Consider the following 26176-nt stretch of genomic DNA (forward strand, 5'->3'; position numbering starts at 1 on the left):
AACACGGTAGTCAATAGACTCCAGGAGGCCAAGAAACAGGTGGTGGCATTTCAGAGGTTTCTCCCACATTGCACTCATGGGGCTGCTCAGCAGGCACAGCCCCAAGTACAACCCAGCACCTTCCATCATCAGGAGATACAGAAACAGTGCGTCGCTACTCACACTCCTTCTGTGAGGGATCCTGTGCGATGCTCTGGCCTGAAGCCCCATGAGATGACAGATCTGAGGACTGTCATTTTCAATAAGCGAGCTTCGGCCAAAACCCGGTGCATCAACCCTGCCACGTTCAGTGCTTCTGGGCACGGCCAGCTTCAGCAAGCACTCCTCAATTTTCACCCGGCATCGTAGCGGACCTGGAGAACTTGTGGCCTCCTCTGACACTCCTAAAGCTGCACCAGGGTGTAGCCTCGGCTCTAGGTGTACCAGAGGTCAGTCTTGTTAGACTGATACCCTTAATGTCAATTGACTTATGTCTCTTAGTGCTTTTATTAACTGCTTTTATTAACTGCCATAGCCACAGAGAGAGTGGTTAAGTCAATTAAAAGGGTGATTTAAGTAAATGTTACCTGGAGGCAAAGTTAATAACTGCCTGTCTCCCAAATTTTCCCCCACATTTTGCATGGGGAAGGGGGCGGGGCGCAATGACTAAGTCAAGACACAATGGGCATCTTGGCACAGGGGAGTGGGCAGAGTAGACCTGCTGGGGAAGTCTTTGGGTTTTAATGCTATGCACAAGTGGGACAGGCTGCTATGTCTCTCCTGACTGATGGCCACCAGAACCTTTGCAGGAAGAGGGACAAGGGCCATGTGCACCTGGGTGACAGAATAGAGAGGAGCTGTGGCCACTGGAGGACCAGGTAGGGCAGCTGGTTGGCGATGTAAAGCCTTTTCTACAGACCACAATCATTAACCCAATTAGCCAGACATGGTTTCTTATACCTTCCTTTCAGTGTCCAGGCAGAGGCACAAACCATTACAGAGGAAGGGAAGAATGTGTTCGGAAGTTGTCACTTGTCACTTTTAATGTCATGTAGTGCACGGGCACAAAGGAAGAAACAAATACAAGTTTAATGTAAGACTGTTTCTTAAATATAAGCAGTGAAATAAATTCAAATTGACAAATACGATCTAAATGTGAAACAGACTAAGGTCAGGTGATTGGCAAAGAACAATATGACAGAAAAAAAGAACAAGAAAGTAGAAACAAAATTAGATCAAACACCAGGAAATTGCAAAACATAAAAAAAATTAACAAAAACAGTGCTGTAAAGTACAGTAAACTTTACACATTGCTACAGAGAGATATGACGGAAACAAAAGGCTATTTATAATGACAGGATAGGGTGAAAACAACACAAAGAGACACACGTGGCAATGACTGGAGAATGGAATGTGGAAGTCGCTAGTGTGTAGTGTGACAGGGTTTATCTCTGACTTAGGGAAAATTATTTGGACAGAAGATAAAAGGAAAAAATCACATAACACTGGTCAGTATAACATCCTGTCTGCACTTACCCACAGTAATGTTAATGGAGCTGCTCCTGGATGAAGTGGAGGATGTTTCCCTGTATGTGTAATCACAGGTGTACTCGCCCTGATGTGAGGCTTCTACAGTCAGAGTAAATGTTGCTGTAGACTCTGCAGTTTGCTTCTTTATTGATGTTCCAGTTTTATATAAACTGAAGTCTACAGAGATGCATGTTGGGCTGGGTGTGGAACATCTGAATTGAAGGACTTCTTCAGGTTTGACGACAGAGTTTGGTGAAATCTGAGTCAGTGTAGGAGTCTGCATGTCTAATCAGATAGAAAAATGTTTAATAAATTAGTAACTATATATGCTTAAACAGGATATTAGGATGAAAAGAATAATAACTTACTTGAGCACACGACTCCAGCATCTTCTTCATGTCCACAGTCCTCTACTCCAAATCCACTGTGTGAGCACTGATCTAGTACAGTCTCAGTTCCAGTACACTGAACATCATCCAGCCAGGTTGGTTCACTTCCCTGACCAAAGTGAGCATTACGAGGAGCACTGACGGCTTTACCACATCCAAGCTGCCTACACACCACCTCTGCATCCTTTAAGTCCCAGGCATCATCACACACTGTTCCCCAACGGCCATTGTTATGGATCTCCACTCGACCACAACAGTTATTTTGACCATTCACCAGTCTGATCTGATTACGCCCTGATTTATTATAAATAAAAGGCAGAAGATTTTTATTAATGACTTTTTTCTGTCATTCACTTTCAGTCATGAGTCAGAAAGAGCTCATTTTACTAAAAGAAAAACAGTTATGTACAGTTTATACTATTTTATTTGTTACTGTGTTTGCTCAAGTATAATTTGTTTATGTTCTGTCTTATAACCAGTTTGACAATTAAAATACACTACATGTAATGTGGATCTTTTCCTGTAAATTCTCCAGAAATGTTTTACAAAAAGGTTGCAGTCTGTACTAAATATTTAAGGCTGATACGTGCAGCTGGATTGAAAGAATGTCAGTTCAACTCGACTTCATTTAAAATGAAACTGTACAACATACAAACAATAAACCCCAGTGTCAGGGCCCTGCATTTCACACCGAGGCCTTCAGTGGTGTCCTACCTGAATCAATCCACCTCTTATTACAATCACTATGATGCCATCAGTTTTATACAGAAACACATTGAAACAGAGTGAAGCATAACAGACAGGTATTTCATGCAGTGAGAATGAAATCCATTACTAAAGTAAGAAAACTAATTAACACAATTCAACACATCTCCTCCAGCACCTCTCCAACACATCACCACCATCGCTACATCATTTTCAAACTCATAGTTCTCTGAGCATGGAAACCCCAGGGATTATCATTTTCCTGCTGTTTTCAAATTCAGGCAAATTGTATGTTTTTCCACAGGAAAAAATGCTAAATAATAAATGGTTCTGGAAAAAAAGCTTAAACATTTTTTTGATCTGTTTTGGCTGATCTTTCCTCACAATTTCCAGCTTTTCTTGAAAGGTCTGTCTTGAAAATTGTCTTGTAAGTCTATCTGAGGCCAGTCTGTCAGCCATTGTGGAATGAATAAAACAGTATTTAACATAACATTCATGAAATATAATGATACTGATCTGAAATAATTTATTAGTAACTCAATAAATTACATTTATACAATTTGACAGATACCCTTCTCCAGAGCCACTTACACCTGAAGTGTAACTTTATACACCTGAGCACCTGAGGGTTAAGGGACTTTCTCAAGGGCCCAAGAGCAGCATTTTGGTTTGAACCACTGAGTTATGAAGTCACCACTTGTTGAGTAGCTGAACAGAAAAGAATTGTACCACAAAACTATTGACTTTTCACAAATTGTTGAATTATTTTCTATAACAGCATTACAGTTCTCCACCTCTTCTTATATTACCATTTGTTATTGTTATCATATAAGAAAAATAATTTTGTAACAGCATATACCGAAGTGACATTAATTATTATTAACAGCAGCTGTTAAGCAAATCAAATTTAACAGCCAACAGCCAACTTCAGCCTGTTGTGGAATTTGCAGCTGTAACCGGTTCTGAAGATCTGTATTTCAGGATTTTGGGGTCCAGTCAGGCCTCTTATACTCCACCAGATGTCCCCATTATTTTCTTATGTTGTTTTCTCCTGTTCATTAAGTCAATCATCTTCTAATCTTCAACCTGTTTGAGTCTGTCACTGCTGATTGGGTTCACATACTACTCTGTGGCACAATCTTAGAGAGGGTCTGACTGTACCACTGTTGACCTGTTTTTACTTCTAGCTCAGATTTTACATCTGATTAAGTTGATTTATTAACATTTTATGTTAAAATGACTGAAATTAAGTGCTGGCAAAATATATATTTTTAATTAATTAATGAAAGGTAATAAGTGATATATAAATATAATCACATTTATTACATATATATATTATATTAGTATTGTATTAGATATACACATGTCATAAAGTAAAAGTTTTCTGTACCTGAGCAAGTAACACCAGCATCTTCACCATGGCTACAGTCGTGTTTCCCGAATCCATAATGACGGCACTGTGTGATGTCACTTTCACTTCCAGAACACTGAACATCATCCAGCCATATTGTGCCACTTCCCTGACCAAAGTGGGCACTTTGATGATCACTGACAGCTTTACCACATCCAAGCTGTCTACACACCACATGTGCATCATTCAGATCCCAGCTATCATCACACACTGTTCCCCACTGGTTATTATAATAGATTTCCACTCTACCAGAGCAGGAGTTACTGCCACCAGCGAGTCGTATGTTAGCGCCATCTAATACAAACAGCAAAATGCATGTTAATATTTATTCTTTATAAAGAATTTCATTACTAACTGATATCCTACTGTCGTTTTATATTGTACAGTATATTTTCCCATCAAGTATAAATTATCAGTACAATCATCTAAACTCCAAATAAGCATCAGTAGACGTGTACCTCTGTGTTGAATGACTGAAACTGTTACATCTACAAAATTCATTAACTAGAATGAAAGTGGTGTTAATTCACCAGGAAAAATTAAATATTTTTTATGAAAATTAAAATGAAATAAAAAATAAAAAAAACTTCAATAAACAAACCACAATACAGACAACACAATTATCACAGACAATCAGACAACACCATACATCACAGACAACACAATTCTCAATCACAGACAGCACAAAGCTCAAAGATTTGCAGTTTTATGAGGAAGTTTCAGAATGAACACTGATGAGGGCTAAAGCTGATGAAGAGGATTATCCAAGACAGTTCGAGGTGAGAAATTGTGTTGTTGCACGGGAGGAACTGAGTGGCTGCCTGACTCTGGTTTACTGAGGGAAGTTGTTGAACCTCCTGCAAAACTGTCTCTGCTTGATTCAGCCAGACAAGTTACGCAGTGAACTTTCCAATCACAGGGTTTAATTATTTTCATTTGGGATAAGTATTGTACGAGCTTCAAGGTCCTGCATGAGCTGTCAAAGATTGCAGTGATGTTGGAACTACTTCCACATGCACAGCTACCACCAGGTTAACTTCCAACATACACACTAATATGATCAAAAATACAGCACACTCATGCACATACACCTGAGCATCAGAGCAAAAAACTGAGTTACAGTACAGTGGCCAAGGTCATACAGAGGTTTTCCAAAACGGGTTCAACTCAGATTCCACCTTGTGCTGTCCATCAGGTGCAGAAGCTGCTTCAAAAAACAGATGAATGAGTGCTGCAGCATTGCATTAGAGGTTGCTGAAAACCCCCTGCCCAAGAGATGGTTTCCATCATGTGTGGTGACGCCCTGGTAAGGAGGACCAAGAAAATTGTGTCTTGCCTACAGTCCATCATGGTGGTGGCAGCATCATGGTCTGGGGCTGCATGAGTGCTGCTGGTACTGGGGAGCTGCGGTTCATTGAAGGAAACATGGATTCCAACATGTACTGTGACATACTGAAGCAGGACATGATGCCGAACCGCAGTTTTCAAACATAAAAACGACCCCAAACACACCACCAAGATGATGGTGATGGAGTGGCCAAGTATGTCTCCAGACCTGAACCTGAATAGCTGAATACATGAGCCCTGAATAGACATCACAAGACAGTGAAGGACAGATACACAAAACACAAAATAGTGCCAACCAGTAAACCTACTGTATAATATGTTATATAGCACAATGTGCTAAAGAAAGAACTATAAACAAGTGTATTTGTAAATAAACACAAAATGAAAAAACAAAAGGTTGTGCAAAACAGCAAAAGCAGCGATCAAGTAGATATGCAAAACAGTTATATAGTTATAATAAAATAATAATATAGATGGACGTGTGTGAATCCAAATGAGTATGAGTGTGTGTTTGAGTTCAGATTTGTAGCAGCTCAATAACACAGTTAAGTGTGTGTGTGTGTGTGTGTGTGTGTGTGTGTGTGTGTGTGTGTGTGAGTTCCAGTGAGTTCCATATATATTAGGTGTGTAATGTATTTATTCTGAAATTTTTCGGTGCAGGGCTTTTGGTTCGATTTGGATTGAATTCAATCCTTTTTACTGTAAGGAACATAGTTACAATCTGGGTTTCCTCACGGACGTATAAAGGGGCGGAGTTAGCGTAGTGTCACTCCGTATCGGAAAAAACATTTATTTTGCGCATGCATGAAAAGAATCAATAGTGCTAGTCACAATAGTGCTAGTTCACAAAATAATCAATATTGCTAGTCACGAGGAAGTGGCTAGCAGCTTAAAGTAGCACTATCCTGCATATGTTTGTGTCAGGAAATGGTGAGTGGAGACTGGAAGGAAGAATCCAAATGCAGGATGCAAGCAGAGTAATATACAGTTGTGTTCAAAATTATTCAACCCCCAATGCTGTAAATGGTTTTAGGGAATTTAGTGTACATTTGTAATTGTATTCAGAATGAAATCCTACAAGGACTTCTTAAAAAACCATATGCAACTAAAATGACATCAATTAGTTTTGTAATACAGTAGTAAATGTTTCTTTTGTGAATTCTTCATTGACATAATTATTCAACCCCTTAAAGACTACCACTCTGAAGAACAGAGGTTCAATGAAGTGTTTTCAATCAGGTATTAAAAACACCTGTGGATATCAGGGAGCAGCAATAAAGCCTAATAAGCACCAATTAGGCAGCTTTAAAATGACTGTGATACTCAGCTCCTTCTAGACATTTACTGGTGTGGTTACAAACATGGTGAGGTCAAGAGAATGGTCCAGGAAGACAAGAGAACAGGTGATTACTCTTCACAGGAAGGGCAATGGCTATAAGAAGATTGCAAAGATGTTAAACATACCAAGAGACACCATAGGAAGCATCATTCGCAAATTCAAGGCAAAGGGCACTGTTGAAACGCTACCTGGTCGTGGCAGAAAGAAGATGCTGACTTCGACTGCTGTGCGCTACCTGAAGCGTAGAGTGGAGAAAAGTCCCGTGTGACTGCTGAGGAACTGAGAAAAGATTTGTCAGATGTGGGTACTGAAGTTTCTGCTCAGACAATACGGGCGCACCCTGCGTAATGAAGGCCTCCATGCCAGAACTCCCAGGCGCACCCCCTTGCTGTCCCCAAAGAATAAGAAGAGTCGACTGCAGTATGCCAAAAGTCATGTGGACAAACCACAGAAGTTTTGGGATAGTGTTCTGATGGACTGATGAAACAAAATTAGAACTGTTTGGGCCCATGGATCAACGCTATGTTTGGAGGAGGAAGAACAAGGCCTATGAAGAAAAGAACACCTTGCCTACTGTGAAGCATGGCGGGGGGTCAATCATGCTTTGGGGCTGTTTTGCTTCTGCAGGTACTGGGAAGCTTCAGCGTGTGCAAGGTACCATGAATTCTCTTCAGTACCAGGAGATATTGGATGACAATGTGATGCAGTCCGTCACAAACCTGAGGCTTGGAAGACGTTGGACCTTTCAACAGGACGTTGGACCTTTCAACAGGACAATGACTATGCTATGCTTCACGTTTAAAAGCTGTTATAACTGTAAAAGGATGTTGTACTAAGTACTAAGATTGAATGTCACTTGGGGGTTAAATAAAACTGATAATGATGTGAGCTCAGAAAAGACATTTGTGGTTATTTTATTATAAATGTTATGTTATATTTGTCTGACCTACACGTGCCTCTTTGATTTAATTGTAAGCAGGATGACTGAATAATTATAATCAATGTCAAACCGACCAAAACAATCAATTTCAGTGGGGGTTGAATAATTTTGAACACAACTGTAGAATACTGTCTTTATTGAGTAAGAGGCAGGTGGAGTAACACAGGTCATACACAGTTCTAGGGTCAAAGCCAACAGACAGAGCAATTGGGCACAGGCAAGATTCAAGAGTCCAAGATCCAGAAGGCAAAACTGTACTGGAAAATCAAAATTAACAAACAGTCCAAAAATCCAAAAGCCGGCAAAATGAGCAATATAGAGCAGAGCAAAAAACAAACTGAGGTCCAAAGTCCAAAACCGGTAAACAGGCAGGCAGAACGGGATCAGGGTCAGGAACAGGTACCAGAAAGGCAGGGTGGCAAGAATACTTTTAGGGACTATGGAAGCTGGTAAAATAATCTGGCCAGGAGTAAAAGTCTGTGTCCTTAAATAATGGATGGCGATATGGCCGCCGACTTGGAACACTACACTGCAAACCAGTTTGAGACAAATAAAAAAATGTAAAATCCTGAATCCATAGCGTTAGCTGCAGGCCATTTCCTGATTAGCGGATAATACTAGTGCTATTGATTCTTTAGCGTTTTATATTTAGCTTCAAGAATTTCTTATAAAAGGAGAAAATCTGTAATTTCCGTTAATTTTAATTTACAAGCAATTTTAGGTTTTGCATTTCTTCCCCACCAAACTGGACTGAGACTTAAAAATCGAGATTACATACCGAACCATGAGTGTTGTGTAGTCTAAACAAAGTCTAAACAAAGATGTAGGTCTGATGATGCAGATTTTTCTACACTAGAATATACATACTGTACATTTTTAAATACTCTATATATGTCTTGTTTAGAATTGCCTTTTATGATACTCTGCTTGCTGAGTTTATAATAAAAGAAAATATGAAATCATGACCCCCTACAGTACATCATATAGTATGCTGTTAATGCAGGAAATAATCTGTTTCCTGAAAGGAAGTTCATTTGCTCACACTTTTGTTTTAGTGTTCATGATCTCTAAACCAGGAGGTCACTCCGTCTTCTAAGAACAATCGAGAATATATTTATTTTATAAATGAGGACGTTCAGATTTTGTATCTAGCAATAAAAAGTGCTTAAAATTAAATTATTTTTAAGTTAATAAAATAAGTATAATCAGTTTAATTATTCCAATATGTAATTTTTTATGTAATTAATTTGTCACATGTTCATTACAGCAAAATTTGTTCTTCACATATCCCAGCTTGCTCAGAAGTTGGGGTCAGAGCGCAGGGTCTGCCATGATGGCACCCCTGGAGTACAGAAGGTTAAGGGCCTTGCTCAAGGGCCTAAGATTGACAGTCAAGTCAAGTCAAGAGGCTTTTATTGTCATTTTTGCTATACACAGTGGTACACAGTACACAGTAAAAACGAAACAACGTTCCTCCGGAACCCTGGTGCTACACTAAACAACAAAACAACAACAGCATAGAGCTACAACACAAACATAAAGTGCATCGAGTGCAACCTGGTGCAAACAGTGCAAACAAAAAACAGTACAGACAGACAGTGCAGACAGACAACACAAGACAAGACAAAAGACAAAAAAAACAAGTATAGCGCCGACTAGTAAACCTGCTGTATACTTGATTATACAGTTCTGTGTAAGGAGAAATGTAAAAACTATACCCAGGAGAGAATACAAACAGAACAGAACAATGTAGTGCAAAAAACAGCAGCAAGGAGGTGCAAAGACAGCATGTAAACATTCTACTGAATACAAGGTGCGAGTATAAATAATAATAAATAGATAAGTGGTGGTGGAGTGGATCGAGATGAGTGATGATTGTGTTTAGTCCAGGTTGTACAGTTCAGTAACACACATTTGAGTGAGTGTGTGTGAGTGAGTGTGTGTGAGTTCTGTTTCAGTTCTGTGTATTAAGAAGCCTGATGACTTGTGGAAAGAAACTGTTGCACAGTCTTGTTGTTGCAGCCCGAATGCTTCGGAACCGTTTTCCTGAGGGTAGGAGTGTGAAAAGTGTGTGTGACGGGTATGTGTGATCGTCCACAATGTTGTGTGCTTTGCGGATGCAGCGTGTAGTGACAGCTTGGCAATACCGGGGCTTGAACCCCGACCTTCCGATCAGTAACCCAGCACCTCAACCACTGAGCTCCCACTCCCCTAATCTAGGTTTTTTATTATTAAAATTACACTTACCAGCCAACAGTGAAGCTGTAGGGACACTGACTATGGAGAGAAATTAAAGAGGATGTAAACCAGTGATATAAAAACCTAAAGCTGTCTTTCACTTGATAATCTTTTATTATACTAAAATATAAATAATCCTCAGCTGTATATGAATTTAGACTTAGAGACTTTATTTGTCATTGTTGTGATATAACAAAATTAGTTTGGTAGCTCTCAGAGACCAGCAGCAATAAGAAAGAAAATATAAGAGTAAACAAAAGAATAAACAAAAGATAATAAAATATAAAATTTTTAAATATGAAATGTGCAGTGTAACATGAACATATATTTATTTAAATATATGTGCATGTTACATATATTTAATAAATAGTATCAGTCATTGTATTAAAAAATATTAATATTATTCTTAAACTAAATTATTTTAATAGTATCAGTAATTCAGTCATAAGCAGAACAGTAGTGCTGTGACCGAACGCTCTGTGCTTCTGCTTCACCATGCTGTTAAATACTAAAGAGTTTGTGTAATGAGTCTGTTACAAATTATTAGGAATATAACTGCAGGTAATTGGTTCAGTCCTCACTAGACATATTGACACCTTTCATGAAAATGACTGATGAGATTATAAAAAAGATAAAATAAGCTATCATCACCCTTTAATAAAATTTATTTCAGTTTTGGGAGTTTTATATTTTTATGAATGAAAATTCTGGAGAACACTGGATGTGTATCACATCTTCACCTTCACCAACAGGAGAAAAGACAAGCAGATTGAACAGTAAATAATTATAACGGCTATTAAAGGTTAATGTCGAGCGCAACAGTAATATCACATCAGCATGTTTTTGCTCAGTCCTCAAACAAGAAGTGTAACAGTTAATGCACATCTCACACAGCTCAAAATAAGATTATATTTTGAGCTGTGTAAGATTATATAGACAATAATGTATCTTAATAAAGCAAAATAATATAGGTCAAAAAATACCTTAAAAATTAGTAAATATTAATAATCATCTTTCAAAGATTCTTTTTGATATGAATTGTTTTAAAAACAAAACCTGTCTCATGTATAATTCACAATAATAAAACATGGAAACTGTGGAATTATAAAAAAAAAAAAAAAGTATTTACCAAGCAATAAAGTGAGATGAAGTCTCAACATGCTGGTTCTTCAGGCGTAGTTCAGTTTGATGCTAATTTCAGCGCTCACTGTCGAACTCTATTTATGCTGAAGCTTCATTAATTTGAAGAGGCGGAGTTTATTTTTTTGTGGAGTTTCTGCTTATGAGAGATAAAAAAAATCATCACTAGTTATAGAAATCTTTTTAGGCCCACTGAGTGACTGTAGTGTGAATGTGTAATTACTTTTTGTAATTTTTATAGAAAATATACACATTTATTTAAATTTTTACATCATTATTTTAACTATTCAGTTTATAACTCCAGCATTTTATTTACAACAACTCAAAACTTATAAGTTTGTGCTCAAGTTGAGATCATTTTTATCCATGTTTTTTAACTTTCTTTACTCATGATTTCAAAATGTACAGCATGTCGATGATTCTAGTTCCAATTTTAGTAAAGGAAAATGCGTTCTTACACTTTCTCCTACATTTTCCTTTTTTTCTTTTGTGCTGATATGAAAAAAAAAGCTGCTAACCTAGCATACTGTAAAGCACAACAATCTAGTAAAATCATTATTATGTGATATTTTGTGTCATTTTACACCACATACTGCATATTCAGAGCATATATTCTCCAAGATCGGAGAAGAGGTCGGCTGCCGTCATGACTGCGAAGGCTACATTTTCTGTTTTTTTGTTTATTTTATACTTTTCCATCTACACAAGATAGACATCATTAGATATGACAGAGACACTCATATCTATTGGTATACAATGCACTCACCTTTCGCCGTTTTTAAACCCGGACCCATGCTGGCCGAGCGAGATCCTGAAGGAGAGAAAAGGACGTGACCCGTACCGGCGTCCACGAGGGAAATGAGCCGGCGTCAGGAACAGGCTGACGGCACGTGCACACCGCGCTCCCTTACCTAGTATCCTGTTAACCAACGTCCAGTCACTGGAAAACAAGCTTGACAACCTCAGGTCAAGGGTCAATTTCCAGAGAGACATTCTGGACTGCAACCTTCTCTGCTTCACCAAAACATGGCTGAACCCAGCAGTACCGGACCACGGCATCCAACCGGACAAGTTTTTCTCGGTTTATTGCATGGACAGAACACTGGAGTCGGGGAAGTCAAGAGGAGGTGGAGTGTGTCTGATGGTGAACAACCACTGGTGCGACAGTGCGAGCATTGTTCCTCTTTTACGCTCCTGCACACCAAATCTGGAACTACTGACCATCAAATGTCGGCCCTTTTATCTACCTTGGGAATTCAGCTCGGTCATAGTCAGTGCCGTTTATATTCTATCTCAAACGGACATGGACACTGCAGTATGGGACTTACATGAGACAATAACACTTTATCAAACACAGCATCGGGACGCTGCGCTCATTGTGGTAGGAGATTTTAACAGTGCCAACCTCAAGCGTGCATTACCGAACTTTCATCAGCACATCACCTGCCCCACCAGGGGCAAAAGGACACTGGACCACTGTTACACACCATTCAAGAAAAGCTACAAAGCACAATCATGTCCACCGTTTGGAAAATCGGACCATGCCGCCATCTTCCTCATGCCTGTTTACAAACAAAGGCGGAAACAGGAAGCTCTGGTTCAGAGGAAGGTCGCGCGCTGGACTGACCAATCGCTGCCCGCTCTGCAGGACGCTTTGGATGACGCAGACTCTGACATGTTTAGGCGCAGCTCTGGTGACGTCAACATGTTTACGGAAGCAGTTGTGGGATTCATCGGGAAACTAGCGGATGATACTGTGCAAAAAAACACAATCAGAACGTTTCCCAACCAAAAGCCGTGGGTGTATAAAACAATCCGTGACACTCTGAGATCCCGCTCCGTTGCCTACAACACAGGGCTCGCCACCGGGGACATGGATGAGTAGAAGGCTACATCTTAAAGTGTTTACAGAGCGGTGAAGGATGCAAAGCACTACGGGAGGAAACTAGAGTCACAGTTTCAACATAGTGGATCTAGGAGCCTGTGGCAGGGACTAAGAACAATCATGGACTATTGAAAACCATCTTCTAGAATGGTGAATGCGGAAACTTCTCTGGCAGATGAGCTAAACACCTTTTACGCTCGTTTCGAGGCTGCAGCTAACCACGCTAATGGTGCTAGCAGCACAAACAGCATGCACGCCAAGAGAGCCAGAGAGGTAAACACGTTCACCATCTCAGAGCATGACGTGAGGAGGGCATTCAAGAGAGTGAATACCAGGAAAACAGCAGGACCAGATGGCATCACAGGTCAGGTTCTGGAAGCCTGCGCTGACCAGCTAGCACCGGTGTTCACTGAGATATTCAACCTCTCACTGGAACAGTCCCCTCATGTTTAAAACAGTCCATCATTGTTCCTGTCCTGAAGAAACCCCAGCCCACCTGTCTTAACGACTATCACCCTGTAGCTTTGACCTCAGTAGTGATGAAGTGCTTTGAGAGACTGGTCAGAGACTTCATCACTGCCTCACTACCAGACACACTGGACCCATTACAGTTTGCCGTCAGAACCATTCTACTGAGGATGCTATTACTCATCTCCTCCACACTACGATGAGCCACCTGGACCAAAGAAATGGGAATTATACAAAGATGCTCTTTGTGGACTACAGTTCAGCATTAAACACCATAATTCCCTCCACACTCACCTATAAGTTGGAGGTCCTAAGACTCAGCCTGCCGCTGTGCCAATGGATCTCTAATGGATCTTCCTGACAGACAGACCACAAGCCGTACGGGTGGGCAAACACACCCCATCCACTCTCACCCTCAGCACTGGAGCGCCCCAGGGTTTTGTTCTGAGCCCCCTGCTGTACTCACTGTACACATATGACTGTGTGGCCACTTCCAACTCCACAACCATCATCAAGTTTGCTGACAACACTGTTGTGGTGGGCCTCCAACATCGACGAGACGGCCTACCTACAGGAGGTTAAAAACCTGGAGAGATGGTGCCAGGAGAACAACCTTCTCCTGAACATCAGCAAGACTAAGGAGTTGATTGTGGACTATCAATTGTGCACGAAGCAGGGGCGGTCATACCAAGCGCTAAACATCGACGGGACCCCAGTGGAGGGAGTGGACATTTTCCGGTACCTAGATGTTCATATCACACAGAACTTGTCTTGTGACCTCACCTATTAATTGGTGGGAAATATGTATTAGGCAGCAATTGAACATTTTGTCTTTAGGGTCGATGTGTTAGATGCAGGAAAAATAGGCAAGCATAAGGATTTACTATTTGATATATCAAAGTACTCCAGGGCATCAACAGTGTTTAGCCGGTGACAGGGGTATGGGCGGTCGAGGCTCATTATTTCACGTGAGGAGCGAAGGCTGGTTCATTTGGTCCGATCCATTAGATGAGCTCCTGTAGCTCAAACTGCTGAAGAAGTTCATGCTGTTAATGTTTGATGGGTCACGACTGTTTTAGCAGCACAAGGGGACCAACACAATGTTAGGCAGGTGGTCATAATGTTATGCCTGATCTCTGAAACTCAATGTTGCCCAGCAACAGCCCCAAAACATGAAAGATCTGGAGAAGACCTGTATGGAGGAGTGGGCTAAAATCCCTGCTGCAGTCTGTGCAAACCTGGTCAAGAACTACAGGAAACGTCTGACCTCTTTTGTAAACAGAGGTTTCTGTACCAAATATTAAGTTGTATGGTTCTATTGTATTAATACTTATTTCATGCAAGAAATTGGAAATTAATTATTTAAAAATCATACAATGTGATTTTCTGAATTTTTTTTAGATTCTGTCTCCCACAGTTGAGGTGTACCTATAATGAAAATTACAGATCTCTCCGTTCTTTGTAAGTGGAAAACTTAAAAACTCGGCAGTGTATCAAATACTTATTTGCCACACTATTTCATAAATATCTATACTATTTACACTCACAAGACACATTTTACACTTCTATATGTTCTTTGTGGTTGTTTTTCACACTTGGCTGACAAGCTGCAACCTGATTGGTCGAGTGGTCTAAAAGTGTTCGAGAGCATTTTGTGCATTTCTGACAGTTTGGGAGCATTTATGAAATGCTGAACTATTTAAACAATGCGTTTCATTGCTTTGTAAAAGAACCCTCTTCAGCTTCAAATTCTACACAGTAAATTCACTATAAAACTGAACCCTTCAAATGTGACACATGTATGTGAACAAATACAAAACCATCAGTCTTTATTAAAGATTTTTTTATTAACCAGGTCATGATACAAGAGAAAGAATATTGTGGCATTTGTGATATATTCAAACAGTGGCATGGCCTGGGGGTTGTGAGGATGGCTGGGGTGGGGGTATGAGAGTGGCTGGGGTGGGGTGTGAGGATGGCTGGGGTGGGGGTCTGAGGGTGGCTGGGTGTGGGAGTGCAGGGTGTTTGGATCAACATGAAGGTAGATATAATTGCACCAATGGTTAGCATGTGGTTATTGCATTTAATGATCAAATGCAAAACTGACTTAAAAACAGAATGACAGAAGAGACAAGAAAACAGAACAGGGAACTAGTTGACAGAGAAACTAGACTCACACAGACAACAGAAACATGGACAGTGCCAGCAAAAAATAAACAAAAAAAAACCTGCAGGCTGCATTTTAAAAAGCTAACATAAATAACAAACAAAAATCCAACTAGCCAACAAGTCCTTTCTCGGCTTATGTAACAAAGGGTTCGCAGCTGATTTTATTTTACAAACGAAGCCCTACTTCTGGATAGCTTCCTTCTTCCTGTTTTCTGTGTGTAGCAATATCCTGATCTGGACAGTCAACTTCGGGTCAAGCTGCTATTTTTGTTTATGATGTTTTTCTTTTTGTCTCCTTTTACTTTTCTTTTGGAGCGGAGCATGCTAGGTTGGTTCCAGAGTAAACGTTTTGTGATTACGAAGGCTTCTTTTTTTTCTTCGTTTTCCCCCTGTATATTTGGGTTTTGTTGTCATGCATCTTTTAAAATGAAGCATTCTGTGTCGGCTGTGTCATTTTGAATTTAAATTGCACTGCACAGATACTGCACAATTTGGTTTGGTTGTGCTGGATTGTTTTCTCTTTCTCAATTTTTACTACAAGACTAAACTCTTTCTGTCTCTCAAGCAGAGCGTTCCGAGGTAGAGACTAGACAACCACTCCAGCAGTGCACAGGGTACGGACAGCTGTCTTAAGATGAAGTGCCGTTAAAAAAACTCTGTTCCCTGCTGGGGATGAGCTTCAAAATATCTCTCATATTTGGTGTTTCCTTAACTTGCCAGTTTAGTGTGGGGAGAGCCCAAAGTTTTGCTGCCTTAAAATTTATTAAAGACCATTTCCAAGACCAAGAACATTCCTGATCATCATCATTTTTCTCTGCTTGCATTCTATATTGTGGATGTTCAGCCTGGATAAATTCACTAGGTAACAAAATATTTTTATTTGTTTTGTAATAATATTTTATTTGGGGCTGTCAAAATGCTAATTAATTTTATTCACGATGTTCTTTCTTAACTCAGATATAATTAAAAAATAAACACCACCGAAATTTAAAAAAAATTAGTAAACATTGTTTTACTGATACGGCAAGTGTCAAATCAGCACCAAAATCCACCATGATGCACACAGTGAACCCTCTGGGGGTCACACTGATGCATTTTGTGTCTTTTTTTGCTCATAACACTGAAACAAACTTAAATTGCTCTGTCTTTTTTGATCGTAGAGATTAAATTAAATTTAATTCTTTTTATTTGTTTTGTAATAATATTTTATTTGGGGCTGTCAAAATGCTAATTAATTTTATTCACGATGTTCTTTCTTAACTCAGATATAATTAAAAATAAACACCACCGAAATTTAAAAAATTAGTAAACATTGTTTTACTGATACGGCAAGTGTCAAATCAGCACCAAAATCCACCATGATGCACACAGTGAACCCTCTGGGGGTCACACTGATGCATTTTGTGTCTTTTTTTGCTCATAACACTGAAACAAACTTAAATTGCTCTGTCTTTTTTGATCGTAGAGATTAAATTAAATTTAATTCTTTTTTATTTGTTTAGCGCTTTTAACAATGAACATTGTCTCAAAGCAGCTTTACACAGATAATGTGGTGATTAAAAGTGAAGATGTTCTTTATAAGTGTAAGTTTGTCCCTGATGAGCAAGCCAGTGGCAACTGTGGAAAGGAAAAACTCCCCGAGATGGTATAAGGAAGAAACCTTATAGGGAACCAGACTTAAAAGGGACCCCATCCTCATCTGGGTTGAACCGAATGCCCATTTATAGCAGATATACGATGTTGCGGGGTACAGTGATGATGATCAGAAGCAAAAAGTAGTTCAATGTAGCAGACTGTTGACATTAAATACAGTCCAATCCATCCTTAAAGCGCCCGTTCTTACTCCGTAATTTCATGAAACCACCCAAGGCGTTAAAGAGAAACCGTGCCAAGCTGCACAAAGTGGCCTCCAGTCGAATAGAACACTATCCAGAGGCAGACCTGGACGAAGTGGGAAGATACACGGAGGGAGAGGGGCAGGAACAGTGGTCACTGGAAACTCAGGAGCATGTTTAACTCGATCGAGAAAGAGAGAGAGAGAGAGAGAGAGAGAGAGAGAGAGAGAGGAGAGGGGTAACAGGAAGAGAAGGATATGGATTATTATGTGTCTTTATTGTTGTATGAAAGTTAATGTCACTGTGCAGTTTGGACTCCGGCAAGACTCGCTATGGCAGCATAACTAAAAGGGAGAACCAGAAGGTAACACCAACATGAGGGATTGTAGGATTAAAAAGTAGCTTATTTATGCTTAAGTAAACATAACGCATAGGAAAGTTCCCATACCACTCACTATACATGAAAAAAAGGGCCCCACCCAACACAGACGAAAATAACACACAAACAGCATGAATCCTGAACGAGAAAGTTTATTATAAATGCCATAAAAGGGGATGGAGAACATGTCTTCCTTGAAGTTTGCCCCAAGTGCAGGCCAAAAAAGGGAATGATACCTTTTCAGTGAAATCCACCACATTTGTGGAAAGCCTAAGCAGCCAAGCAGTCGACTAAAACCAGCTAAGTAATAAAGTTAGAATATATTTAAAAAATACTAATGAGCTTATCCAAAGTAATAAAATTGCTAACAAAATAATAATATAGAATAATCTATGAAATAAGGAAAAAGCAACATACTCAAGCATTATCAAATTGCACGGGCAACCAATCGAAGTAAAACAATGAAGTGAAACAGTGGTATACTTCCCACTTTTTGTGAGCCAACCCTCTCGAAGAATCTTGAAGATAATGGTAATCAGAATTGACCTTTTGAATGTTACAATATTTGAATGTTAATGATAGTTAAAAATACTTGAGGGAAGGTTTAACATCTGAAGATTTCCAATAATGGTAATAACTGATGGTAACTGAGGAGGACCTAGGTTTGGGAAGTTATCAATGTTAAGCGTCAAAATGTATAAAAACAGGAGGAAATGCCAGGTGTGGTCAGACCATCGATGTCATGACATGCGGATGCTCTCGAGTTGATTGTGGTTTGCCGCAATAAACTCTACCTTTGCTCTACTCATCCTAGCATCTTGGCTTCTTTTGAAGAGACTATTTTACATTTATTGTGTAAGTCCCAACTAAAGTCAGAAGCAACTCGGTCTAGGAGGACAAGAAATTTCCGACATAATTGGCGTTGTCGGCAGGATTCCGATGAGGCTGGCGGAGCCTCTCCTCCGCGTCGGGCTGCAGCATCTCACAGGCGGCAGAATGGCCAACTAAAAAAGGTGAGCAGAAGCCTGTTTAATTGAAATTCTGCTTAGTTATCTGCTGTCCTGGGAATGATTCGGCCCGGGGTGGGGGTAGGCTAAAACTAGTCCTGGAGAAAAGGACCCCAGGTACAAAAGTTGGGAAGTTTGGCAAACAATTTGGTTAATTTACCTGTGGGTGAATGGATGAGCAGTTGCAGAGGATGTAACTTAAGTTTGTGCCTCCAGAGAGAAATAAGGAAACTCTGGATGTGTGTGAATGTGAATTGTGTGAATGGAAGTCTCGTGGGTACTACTATATTGCGCATGACAAGAGCATATCCAGGTGTGATGACGGTTTGTGTGATATAGGTTTGCACTGTGGAGTGCACTGAAATTCCTGAGAATACCACTGCTATTGTGACTGGATTTTCACGGGCGGGCAGGTCTGAATGGTCAGGTGTGAGGCCTGCCCTAGATACCGCTATCAGTGAGGATAGGTCTGCATGGTAGGGACCCGAGCTCGGGCTGGTGAGTCAGTGTCACTAGGACAGGGTTGAACCCAGTGTGTGTAGTGTGTTAGGGTAGCGTTTTAAGGTTAAGTCGTGTTTGTCTGTATGTGTTTGGGGGAAGTGGTTTGGCTAAGGGAAAAAGTTGGGCATGCCTGGAAGGTAAGTATAACACTACATTAGATACAAGATACAAGCAAGCTTATGAAATATAATGTAACATTTAATAAATGAATATGTGGATAAAATGAAACTATTATAAAACATAATAGCCTGTGACATTCAGCTGTGTGAAGAAACTTTTTGTTTAGAAACAGGGGCAAGAAGTTATCCAAACAGAGCAGAATGGAGGCACTGATCATGGTGGTAAGGAAGCAGCGAGACTAACAAGAATCAGGTAAAGCTGGGATTTCTGTCAATAAAGAACTTTGGGTTGATTCTGGTCTGACTGTCATGTTCTTAAAATAACTTTATAGGGAGACTTTATATGAAACTCAAGTGCTTGATTAAAGAGGAAGTGAAAAAGCAAAGCTGACATTATGAATAAAGAGGAACATCCTGTCGACGACATAGTATTATAGCATAAGCCTTTTGAAAAGGATATTAAAAATACATGAAGAAATGGCATAACAGGACAAGTGGGGAGTTGCAATCCCCAAAAGAAGGCACCTTTAATGTTTTATTGTGTGGAATGATGAAAAACAATTTGATGAGTGGGGGGAGCACAAAATGGCAAGGAAGGGACAAAGTAAATTAGAGTGGGGAAAAAAACATAGTGGGGTGGATTGAAACAGAGGGGATAATGAGAGAGACAGAAGAGCGGAAGAAGAAAGGGAAATAGTTATAGGAAGGGGAGCAGAATGTAGAAAGCCAGGAAGAGAAGGAACAGCGCCACTCTCAGGGCTGCATGATGGGCACAGATGGTCACCACCTTACAATGATGCATGTCTTCCAAAGCCAGCAGGAACTTATTCACAGATGGAACTGAAAAGTCATGGATGGACTACTGGAGACCTAAAAGTGCATGGAATTCTGAGCAGATACTACAACCCTGAAGAAAATGAGAAAAGAGCAACACTGGCAAATGCGCACAGGAAGCTCTGCCAGAGCTGTTATTCCAAGTGGAACAGACAGAAAATTTCTCCCAGAGTGAAAAAGTTCAGCAATATTATGCCGAGTACACCAAGAGCAGCACTCCCTATGGGCTAAGAAGAAGCGAACACAGCGAAGCAGAGAGCCAGAAGGAGAGAGAAGCAGATGGGATGAAACTATTCGATGATGAGCTGGAACAAGAACCCAGAGCACGAACAGCACCCCCAAGGGTACCAAGATCAAACTCATGCCTAGAGGTAAGGGAGGAGCTAAGAGCCACGGCATGTTCGTCGAAAAGTCAAGTCAAGTCAAGTCAAGTTTATTTGTATAGCGCTTTTCACAACAGACATTGTCTCAAAGCAGCTTTACACAAATCAACAGTGATGGTGAATGGTGTGCATTTGTCCCTGATGAGCAAGCCGTGGCGACTGTGGCAAGGAAAAACTCCCTTAGATGTTATGAGGAAGAAACCTTGAGAGGAACCAGACTCAAAAGGGGAACCCATCCTCATCTGGGTGACATCAAGAGTTTGATCATAAATCTTTCAACAATACAGAACACTGGAGAGTGAGAACTAACATGATTACTGGAGTATAAGATTATAAGTAATGTTCTTTCTGCAGTCTTAAACAGTCTATATGGTTAGTAGCTCCGAGTTTTATAAGCTCAGCATTTGTGATCACCACAGATCCAGCATCAGCTTCTCCATGCCAGAGCCTTTAAACACTCCAGGAGGTCCAATGTCAAAACTCCACACATGTAGCGGGATCCAAATGGCACTGGTACGTCTCTAGATGGTTCAGGATGTTTGTGAGTTCGGCATCTACTTCTTTAAAGGTCCGTAATCATCACGAGGTGGGAGGTGACTGGAGCTGGAGCAACCTCAGGATGCCTCGGGATGGGGAGAGAAAGAGAAGCAGTGGAGAGGAATTAGCGTAGCTGCTGTTCATGATATTAACAGCACAAGTTGATAATGTGCATGTGATCAGATGTTCTGGAGCACAAGGTTATGATGTGATGTGTGTTATGTGTAGGCTTTGCTAAAAGATACGTTTTAATCTACACTTAAATTGGGTGAGTGTGTCTGAGCCCCGAACACCGTCAGGAAGACTATTCCAGAGTTTAGGAGCTAAATGTGAAAATGCTCTACCACCTTTAGTGGACTTTGCTATTCTAGGAACTACTAGAAGCCCAGAGTTTTGAGATCTCAGGGGCGTGGCGGATTGTAGCGTGTTAAAAGACTGGATAGATACACGGAGCCAAACCATTTAGTGCTTTATAAGTGAGAAGTAATAGTTTGTAGTCTATTCGAAACTTAACAGGAAGCCAATGTAGGGACGATAAGATCGGGGTTATGTGATCATATTTTTTTGACCTTGTAAGAACTCTGGCTGCTGCATTCTGGACTAACTGAAGCTTGTTTATTAATGAAGCAGGACATCCACCTAGTAACGCATTACAGTAGTCTATTCTGGAGGTCATAAACGCATGGACGAGCTTCTCTGCATCGGATATAGACAACATATTTCTTAGCTTAGAAATATTTCTAAGGTGAAAGAAGGCTGTTTTGTAACCTGATTGATGTGATTTTTGAAAGACAAGTCGCTGTCTAAAATAACACCCAGGTCTTTTACCGTTGAACTAGTGGTTACAGAACATCCGTCTAAATGCAGGTTGAGATGCTGGAGCGTCTGTATACCAGTTTTTGGGCCGATGAGCAAAATCTCAGTCTTATCAGAATTTAAAAGTAGAAAGTTATGGGTCATCCAATCTCTTAGTTCCTTAACACAATCAGTCATCCGGGTTAATTGAGCTGTATCGCCTGGTTTAGATGAAATATATAGCTGAGTATCATCAGCATAACAATGGAAGCTAATTCCATGCCTTCTAATAATATTTCCTAACGGAAGCATGTATATTGTGAAGAGCAGGGGTCCTAGAACTGAACCTTGCGGCACGCCATAATTTACTTGCAAAAAAGTGACAAAGCCTCCAGGGAAGGGGAAGTAATCAGCAAACTAGTGAGGATGGAAGGAGAAGTAAATTGTAAACTGGACCAGTAAACAGTAAACTGGACCAAGAAAAAGACCTGGAGAAGATAGCGAAAACAATGGTAGAGCTTAAGAAAGAGGTAAAGGGGATAGAAGAGCTGGACCGAAAAAGCCAAGAACAAGTGGCCGCTAATTATGGGCTGGTGCAAGAAGGAAGTAAATTACTGAACACCAGCCTGAAGCAGTTTGTTAAAACATGTGAATGGACTAACGAGGCCCAAGCAGGAAAGCAAAAGGGGAAAGAACTTTAATGTAACAAGTACAGAAACAACACCTGATCCAAAAGAAGGAAGAACATTGAGAGATAGAACTCTGTTAACACCCCCAGAACGTTAAAGCCATACCGGAAAGCCTGACAAGAGACACATAAGACAGTCGAAGAGAAATAAACAGGGTTCACGTTTAAATGCAGAAGAGACCGACAGGCCGAGTGACCACAGCGATGACGACACCTCAAGTGACGAAAAAAAAGCTGTATATGGCAAGAGACAAGAGCACCCGCCACAGCAGTATGCGGTACATCAACTACCCTTAATAGTTAAAGGAAAAGATGTCCAATATGTCCCATGGTCATTCATGGATGTAGCAGGACTGATGCACGGAGCACAAAGGTGGATAACACAATTTGAAGAAAAAACAATGGGATACCAGCTTGCACTTGGAGACGTTAAAGCCCAAACCATAGGAAGGGCAAAAACAGTGGAGATCTTTAAAAGAAGCGAAAGTCGAATATGACACAGAAGATTCCAGACATGATCATTTTCCATTCATTTGGCCCATTCTGAAATGACATCTGGGGTACCTTGAGAAAACAATACCCCACAAAGCTGGACCCAGAAAAATTGGAAACCATGCGAGTGGGAGAAGAGGAAAATGTGGCTAAGTTTATCCAAACATTCCAAGATGCCTGGAGAGAGGTGACTGGTGCCCCTTGAAACAATTCTGACACCAGCAAAGGTTTGTTTCGAATGGTGTTGAAAAAGACACTTCCTTTTGAAGTACAGGGATTCTTGGAGGGAGTAATAGGCATAAGCACAATGCCTTGGAAAACTTACCAAGCCCACATGATCCATTTTGTAAACCAATACAGAAAGAAAAAGAAAGAGAACAAAGAGGTGAGTGTAGCTTTAGTGACAGACAGAGTTGCACAAGGCCCAACTGAGTGAGATCACCCGACACAAACAAGAAGAGAAAGAAAAGAAGAGAGACATTACAGTAAAGCAAGTTGCAGTAATGGTTCCAACAGCTATGTCTAATTCACAGGACCAAATGCAATAAGCACAGGCCCCAGTGCAAGCAGGGGCACATTGGATGCAACTAATGACGCAACCAAGTGGATCAGTGGCCCAACAAGCAACCCTGCCAATGATCCAACTAGCAGCCCCAGTATATGTGTTTGCCAGCGGACTGCAATGGCCCCAGCACAACCAAAATGCTAGACATTTCACCGAGGAAAGAGGGGAAGAGGAAGAGGAGGAAAGCTCAAAACTGATATCAAGTGGACAATGCAGTGCCCCATGTCTCCCTGATGGTTGCGAAAAATTTAAAGTGGGAAGATGTAGGTTCTATGATGGAGGAAGCACAGGGGGTTGGGATGTGGGTGCCAACACACAATGCTTACATACACCTATCACCCGATAAAAGTTTTCTGCGAATTTCACAGGTATTAGTAGATCAGACGGTAGCTACACACACAGAAATAGAAATAGGGGAAGGGGAAGTGAAATAGTTAGCATTGACAGGGATTGAGATAGATGAGCAGACAAAGAAATTACTGAAAACAGTGCCAGGAGGTTTGTGGACAAAACACTCAACTGATGTAGGACTAGTAAAATCTGCAGGACTAGTGAAAATACAGGTTAAGCCAGGTGCTCAACTACCATACCAGAAGCAGTATCTACTGTCAGTACAGGCTAGGGAAGGGATAAGGCCAACTATTAAAGGCCTATTAGATGCAGGGGTATTAATACAGACCAAAAGCAATTGCAACACCTCAATTTTTTCTGTTAGGAAGCCCAATTCAGACAAATGGAGTTTGGTTCATGATCTTAGACCAATAAATCAATTGGCCATAGCAGACATACCTAATGTTCCAGATCCACACACACTGTTGTCAAATATTCCAGAGGGAACAAAGTGGTATACTGTCATTGACTTAGTATGCTCTGCATTCTTTAGTGTTCCTCTCCACCCCGACTCACATCCAATATTCGTAACCTTGGGGCTGCCCAGGTGCTTGTTCAATCTCTTGTCATTTCAAGACTTGACTACTGCAATTCTCTGCTGGCAGGTCTCCCCCTGAACGCTATTCGTCCACTGCAAATGATCCAAAACGCAGCGGCACGACTTGTGTTCAATCAGCCCACTGCTGCACTCCCTTCACTGGCTTCCAGTAGCTGCACGTATCAGATTCAAAACACTGATGCTTGCCTACAAGGCCAAAAATGGACCAGCACCATCTTACCTCAGTGACCTCATCACATCTCGCACTGCACCACACTGTCTAAGATCCTCCAGCACTGCTCGACTGGTACCACCTTCTCTCAAAATGAGAGGTAAGTACACTTCAAGGCTCTTCTCTGTTCTGGCACCGAGGTGGTGGAATGAACTTCCCCTAGATATCCGTACAGCAGAGTCCCTGATTATCTTTAAGCGACGACTGAAGACCTACCTCTTCCTTAAATACCTAAATTAGCACTTTCCAAGTTTGTAGAATTCGAGTTATATTTATATTGAGTTTGTAATCTTGCGTACCAGTGTAGATTTATTCATTACTAGAGATTTAAAGCACTTTTGTACATCGCTCTGGATAAGGGCGTCTGCTAAATGCCGCAAATGTAAATGCAAATGTAAATATTTGCATTCACCTATGATGAGCAGCAGTTTACCTATACTAGGCTACCACAGGATATTCTTAAAGTCCTTCCATCTTTAATCAAGTGTTGGCAAAAGACTTAGCTTCATTAGATGTGACTAGCACAGTCCTCCAATATACAGATGATCTACTGATTTGTAGTCTGACAAATCAGTAGATCAATGTCAACAAGATTCAATAAGCATACTTAATATGCTAGTCAAAAATGGTCACAAGGTAAATAAAGAGAAACTGCAATTCTGTCAAGCAACAGTTGAATATCTGGGGAGAGTACTGGAGGGAAATACAAAGAAAAATTTCCCCTGCACATGTGGAGGCTATTCAAAGGCCCCACAACCACAAACAGTTCGTCAAATGATATCTTTTCAATGGATGGCAGGGTTTAGTAGGCCCTGGAAATGTGATTTTGCTCAGCAGGTACAACCACTGAGGAACATGATAAAGACAGTGGACCAGACTAAACCCAGGGCTCCACTTAAATGGACATCAGAAGCGTTAGCAGCGTTTAATGCAATTAAGACAACATTGTCCTCGGCACCAACATTAGCTTGTCCTGATTATAAGAAACCATTTCACCTGTATGTGTCTGACAGACGAGGCTTTGTCTCCGCCGTGTTAAAGCAAACAACAGCATGGAATGGGAAAACAACCCATTGCATACTATAGCACCGCGCTAGATAACATAGAAATGGAAATGCCACCATGCTATCATGCCCTAGCCGCAACAGCGCAAAATCAACCATTACCAAATGCAGACTGGTGCATACAGATTCAGCCTATGCACACAGCGTCTCTCACATGTTTGGCCCAACATGGGCACAGCAACAAGCAGATGGGACAACAATTAAAATTGGTCCCCATATAGCTGAACTCTTATATGCTATGAATTTGCCAGCCAAAGCAGCTATAGTTAAATGTCAA

At 40.7% G+C, this 26176-nt stretch overlaps 1 protein-coding gene across 1 annotated transcript in view; it reads right to left on the minus strand.

The window, feature by feature from the left end:
- The window catches only part of LOC124397120 (deleted in malignant brain tumors 1 protein-like), a 224632-nt gene that overhangs the window by 100593 nt on the left and 97863 nt on the right, over window positions 1-26176 (minus strand). Inside the window, exon 11 of the mRNA XM_046866619.1 lies at window positions 1516-1794. Within this exon, the coding sequence (XP_046722575.1) occupies window positions 1516-1794 (279 nt within the window). The remainder of the gene's footprint in view (window positions 1-1515; window positions 1795-26176) is intronic.

Source organism: Silurus meridionalis, chromosome 14, assembly GCF_014805685.1.
Source record: "Silurus meridionalis isolate SWU-2019-XX chromosome 14, ASM1480568v1, whole genome shotgun sequence".
NCBI classification, from domain to species: Eukaryota; Metazoa; Chordata; class Actinopteri; order Siluriformes; family Siluridae; genus Silurus; species Silurus meridionalis.